The following is a 6,286-nucleotide window of genomic DNA, read 5'->3' on the forward strand; positions in this document are numbered from 1 at the left end:
ATTACCCCATGTCGGCATGTCCCCCCCGGTACTGGAAAACCCTGCCCACTGTACTAACTCCTTGTACCAGTTGTTGAGGTTTGACTATTTCCATTTCTCACTTTGGCAGGAGATTCCGGGGGACCCTTCGTCATGGAGAGAAACCGAAAGTGGATCCAGGTAGTTGATCCGGGCTCCTGAATATGTTGCAAATTCCATCCAAGCTTTTGTTTGATTTCATTAATCTTTAAACACAGTCCCGTCCTCCTAATTCAGTCATTTGATTCTGTTTGAATTTTTCTTTACACTGTTGCCATTTTATTTATGTTATTTAATTATAACTGCTGGATATTTACATACTCTTACAAGAGAAATGAAGGAACATTAACAGTAGACTATGGGCGCGAGGATATTGTACAGGTGCCGCACTTTCTCCTTTCCCCACTGTCCGTCATCTGTTCGAATGACTATCAATGCCTGTACACCTGGGCCGTCGCGGGTCTCCCGCTCTGGGTTCCTCCCTAGCCTGATGGGCGGCCAGGTCCTGAGGGTGTGGGGCGGGGTCTGGCACATGGGCCGCTGCCATGAGCATCTGGTGGCGCTGCTACCGCCGGCGCCGTCTTCAGCGTCTGTCTGCATCGCCTCCCAGCAGCACCACTCGGGCAATTCTGCATCCAACATCCCTGCCATTGCATTCAATATCTGTATGTAATTGAGAGAGGGTGTTGGACTGGCAGACAGCGGTGGTTCTCACCCCGGGACCCTCCCTCCCTGCAACCCCCCCACCAAGAATGCCCTGCCCATGGACTCTGGCCGCAGTGGGCCCCCCTCATCAGACACCAGACCCTGTACCCCGGACACCCACTCACAATGTCAACTGGACCAAGCACTGGTCCCCTCCCCATGGAACTCACCTACCCTCCGGTCCTGGACATGTCCCCATGTGCCCCATCCCCTGGATGGGTCAGATGTTGGCTGCTGCGTCTGTGGTGTTGCCTCACGCAGTGTTCAGGCACACTGTCCAGGCACCACAGTCTGATTGGGATGCTTGGCAATAATTCCCACATGCTACATGGCCCACTCATCCAGAGATTCCCACTCGACCAAAGCCACAGGCCAGCCAGGCAAGGCTGAGAACGAGAGGGCTGGGCTGAACGAGCAGTGAGGGCGAGCGAGAGCAGAGGCCAGGCCACATAGCCAGAAAGAGGAGGGCATTGATGTCATTCAGGGTGGGGTTTGATGTTATTGGCGCCGGGGCTCAACATCATTGGGGGCAACCCACCATGTAACCAGGGGCAGTGCGTGACGTGGGGACCCCGCTAAGAGGTAGAGCGCAGGCTCCCAAAAGCATAAGTCTGTCTCTAGTGTGCATCTTCATGTCCCATACTGATAATCCTTGTAATTGTTATACTATCAATTCACTGTGAGACCGTGAAAACGAGTGAACATTCGGCTTTAATATCCATGAACTCGCCTGCCAGAGTCGGCTGTACAAATGAGTGCCACCCACAGGTGGCCGGACTATATATGGCCCCGGTGAGGGCGGAGCCAGAGGCGGAGCCCACCGGGGTTCCAGTACAGTACCTGTAAGTAGCCCGTATAATCACTTCCAGGTCATGGGTCACATCATTATACAGACAGTACAGACAGCTCATGCATTAGGTGAAATACATTCACCACAGTAATCAAAGTCAGCACTCACCGTGAGATCCACTCCTCGCTGGGAGTGTTCAATCAGGGAATCAGCCCTATGGATGTTGGTCACATGTGAATGAAACATTGTGCTCTCACACCAACAGGGCTGCATTTGCTGCCATCGCCGTGCATGCACAGTTTGAGTGTGTTTTTCCATGTCCTCATTGCAAGGGACAGAGTAAGCAGGGGCCAGTACCAAAGATGGAGCTGCTCAAATCATCACAGCTCTGTTTTAGGCACCAGTGCCATTTTGTCCATCTCTAGCGCTTCCTTAATGCCCTCATAAAGTTTTTTTTCATATAAATTAGGAGTACCCAATTATTTTATTTGTTTTTCAATTAAGGGGCAATTTAGCGTGGCCAATGCACCTAACCTGCACATCTTTGGGTTGTGGAGGTGAAACCCACACAGACACGGGGAGAATGTGCAAACTCCACATGGACAGTGACCCAGGGCCAGGTTTCGAACCCGGGTCCTCAGCGTTGCAGTCCCAGGGCTAGCCACTGTGCCACATGCCACCCTCTGCCCTTGTAACATTAATGCAACATAAGGCGGCACGTTGGCGCAGTGCTTAGCACTGCTGCCTCATGGCGCCGAGGAGCCGGGTTCAATCCCGGCTCTGGGTCCCTGTCCGTGTGGAGTTTGCACATTCTCCCCATGTCTGCATGCGTCTCACCCCCACAACTCAAAGATGCGCAGAGTAGGTAAATGACCACACTAAATTGCCCCTAATATGCAAACAAAAAATTCGCTACTCTAAATTTATTTTAAAAAAAGTTAACGTAACAGTTCCAAATCCACTTTATCCCCTGTGGTGAATGTATATTGCTTAATTCACACTGTATAGCATTGTGTCCTTGTGGGCTCTGTCTGTGAGCCGTTGCGCGGCTCTGCCCACAGGGGGAGATGAGGAGCTTGTACAGGGCTCCACCCTTGGCTCCGCCCATGGCTCCTCCCACTACCGGAAGTATAATGTACTGCAGCCTTGTGGGTCTGCCCTCAGTTCTTCTGGTCGCAGGCAAGCTCAGTTGTAAGTCTATTAAAGCCACAGTTTACATCCTCTCATGTCTTGAGTGAATTGATGGTCACATCATCCCCCAATTATTTAAAATCACTGGGTTGTATTTTTAACCCTCAGTCAGGCAGAAATGGATTAAATAGACAATTTGGAGAAAAGTTCCAGATTGTAACCTGTCTCATTATATATGGTACCTTTTCCTGCATATGAACTTTCTCCAGTTTCAAAATACATGTGCACTGTTTATGGAATAATGGGCTGGATTCTCCGATTCCCCCAGCCGCGTATTTCTCAGCAGTGCGCAGTTTACTGGCGGCGCGATTCTCTGTTCCCGACGATTGTCGATGGGATTTCCCATTGAAACCACCCCATGCCACCAGGAAACCTGGGAGCAGGGGTGCACTGCCAACAGGAAAAGAGAATTCCAACAGCCGTAGAATTCTGGCCATAGTTTTGGAGGAGGACTGCACGAGGCATACTTACATCATTGCGTATGCACAGAGGGTCACCGGTGGGCTGGGCGCAGCGGAGTGGCGGCATCGATTTTCTGCACATGTGCAAATAGGTGTCGGTGGCCATCTTGCATTGTAAAATGAGACACAGAGTACAAACAGCACTCTCACTTGCTTGAATCACATGTTCTGTTGTACCACATCAAGGAGGCAATGAGTGTGACCAGGCCCTTTACTTGTAGAAAGAGAGTCAATGACAGAGACAGCGGCGTGCCTTCGGCCACGCACATCTCCAGCAGCTAGTCTCAGGGCCGTGTTAGTCACAGATGAGAACATTAGTCTACTCGCTGAGCTAGGGCTGACATTTGGAGATTGCCGCTCTTCCCAAGCTAACAAGAAACTCTTTTCTGACACCATCCACAGGTTGGCATCATCAGCTTTGGAAGAACGCCCGCCTGTGGAGTGAACTTCATGGGGTTTTATAGTAGGGTGCCCAAACTGATGAGCTGGATTAAAGAGCGAGTCACTGATCTGGAGTACGAATAATCAGTCAACAAGCCCATAGGAGACTGAGTGCCGTGGGCAGGTGTTCAATAAGATGGAACTTGCTAATAAAAGACTGAATGTCTCAGCTATACAATCCAATATAGACATATTACAGAGTTGTGTGTTAAATAATACCAGTTAAAAGTGACTGCTGGTGATATTGCTGGACAATTGGGCAACATATTTAAAGGACATTTTTTATCCGCTGTTTTAACACAAACGTTAACTAGTGTATTTAAAGTCTGTTGATATTTCCAATAAGACAGCTGACAGGCAAATTTTGCGCTGTGTCTTAGACATTCACCCAGTGAGACAAGCAACAGGCTTGAAAAAGCTTAACGCGAGAAAAGTCTTGCTGCATGAATTCAAATATGATGACCAGATTGATGAGAATCATTTAAAGAAGAGATCCGTCCTTTAGGACATTTGTTGCTACCTTTGAAGCACTGATAGGCACAGTACATGAAGATGTTCCCCATTCCCCTTCTCCTATATATTTTCCTTTATTCAATCCACCTTTCAAATTATGTTAAGTTTCTAATTTGACTTGTGATAATGCAATTTATAAGAACACATGAAGTAGGAGCAGGAGCAGGCCACTCGGCCCCTCAAACCTGCTCCTCCATTCAATAAGATCATGGCTGATCTGATTTTAACTTCAACTGCACATCCCTACCTAGCTCCAATAACCTTGCTTAAAATATTTTGAGGATATGCCTCAACCATCCAATGAGGAAAAGAATTCCAAAGTCTCACAACCCTCTGGGTGAATTCTTCTCCTTCATCTCTGTCCTAAATGACCCCTTATTTCAAAAGAGTGACCCCCTATTTTCCAGACTCTCCCACAAAAGGAAACATTTTTTCCACCATCACCCTGTCAATTCCCCAAAAGATCTTATGTTCACTTAATATTCTTCTAAACTCCAGCAGATATAAGCCTAACCTGTCCATCATTTCCTCATAAGTCAACCTGCCCATTCCTGGCATTAGACTAGTAAACCTTCTCTGAGCTCTTTCCGATGCATTTACCTCTTTCCTTAAACAAGGAGACCAATACTGTACACAGTATTCCAAATGTGGCCTCACCAATGCCCTTTATAACTTAAGCATAACTTCCTTACTCTTGTTTTCAATTCCCCTCTCAATAAATGATAACATTCTATTAGCTTTCCTAATTACTTGCTATATATGTAGGCCAGCCTTTTGTGATTCATGCACAAGGACACCCAGATCCCTCTGCGCGTTAGAGCTCTGCAATCTCTCACCATTTAGATAATACGCTTACATTGATTCATCCTGCAAAGATGGACAATCTCTCACTTTCCCACATTATACTCCATTTTCCAGATCTTTGCCCTCTCACCTAATGTAGCTATATGAATTTGTAGCCTCCTGTGCCCTCTTCACAACTTACCAAACACTGATCCCTGTGGCACCACAGTTGGCACATCTTCCCAACCAGAAAATGACCCATTTATACCTACTCTCTGGTTCCTGTTTGCTAGCCAACCTGCTATCAATTTCAATACTTTACCCATGTTCTAGTAACACCCTACTTTTCTACTACCTTCTTCCTTTGTGTTTTTGTGAAAATCCATGGTGTATTCTACTTTTTATATCTGCCACTCAGTCGGCAACTATTTACCATTCTGGGGGCCGGTTTAGCTCAGGTGGCTGGACAGCTGGTTGGTGACGCAGAGCGTGGCCAGCTGCGAGGGTTCAGTTCCCGTACCAGCTGAGGTTATTCATGATGGCCCCACCGTCTCAATCTTGCCCCTTACCTGAGGTGTGGTGATCTTCAAGTTAAATCACCACCAGTCAGCTCTCCCCCTCAAAGGGGAAATCAGCCTGTGGCCATCTGGAACTATCGCAACATTACATTTACATTTACCATAATGGCGCCTTTCATCACTTTGAAAACCCCCATTCGGTCCATTCTTCATCGATATAATCTCTCATTCCTGGTACCTTTCTAGTGAATCTTTGCTGTCGCCCACCTAGGTTATGCAATCCATTCTACAATGGACTGCTTATAATATTCCAGAGTTGGCCTAATAATGTTTTTTCAATTTTAACATCATTTGCTGCGAAGGAAAGAGTTTGAATGTACAGCACAGCATTGTTTATTTTTGTACGATTTTGTGAAAAGGCCTTGAAGAATGCAATCATTATTAAAAAAACAGACTGCCCAGTTACATTCACTTTTCAAATTAGCAAAGGATTGAGCCAACATAATTCGCAATTAGGTAAGGTGTGAGCTAGGAAATTCAAATTATGCTGAGTTCCTGAAATGATCTGCGGATTAGTAAACTGGGCATCAATTGTACCACTTTAATGGGCATTGGCATTTATGGATTAAAGCAAACTGGTATTTAGCAACTCTTGCTGGTGGTTCAAGGTGTGATTGAGTATTTATGTAGACATATACTTATCTCTCTCGGTACAAATTCAAGCTCCGCCCCCCCCCCCCCACCCCCTCGCTGCGAAGATCAATAACCTCTTTGAACCAATCCCTCCACCAACATGATTGACGCCCACCGCAAAAACTATCAACTAAAATAGACAAATCGAAACCACAGAAAATGTTAATGGCAAT

General features: G+C 46.7%; 1 protein-coding gene across 2 annotated transcripts in view; it reads left to right on the forward strand.

Moving 5' to 3' along the window:
* The window catches only part of LOC119974681 (complement factor B-like), an 83,484-nt gene extending 77,410 nt beyond the window's left edge, over nt 1-6,074 (forward strand). For both annotated transcript variants that reach the window (XM_038813789.1, XM_038813788.1), the window contains exons 17-18: nt 110-159; nt 3,568-6,074. In XM_038813789.1, coding sequence (XP_038669717.1) covers nt 110-159; nt 3,568-3,690 — 173 coding nt within the window. In that variant the 3' untranslated portion in view covers nt 3,691-6,074. The remainder of the gene's footprint in view (nt 1-109; nt 160-3,567) is intronic.
* Nucleotides 6,075-6,286: the final 212 nt, after the last annotated feature.

This window comes from Scyliorhinus canicula, chromosome 12, assembly GCF_902713615.1.
Source record: "Scyliorhinus canicula chromosome 12, sScyCan1.1, whole genome shotgun sequence".
Taxonomy (NCBI): domain Eukaryota; kingdom Metazoa; phylum Chordata; class Chondrichthyes; order Carcharhiniformes; family Scyliorhinidae; genus Scyliorhinus; species Scyliorhinus canicula.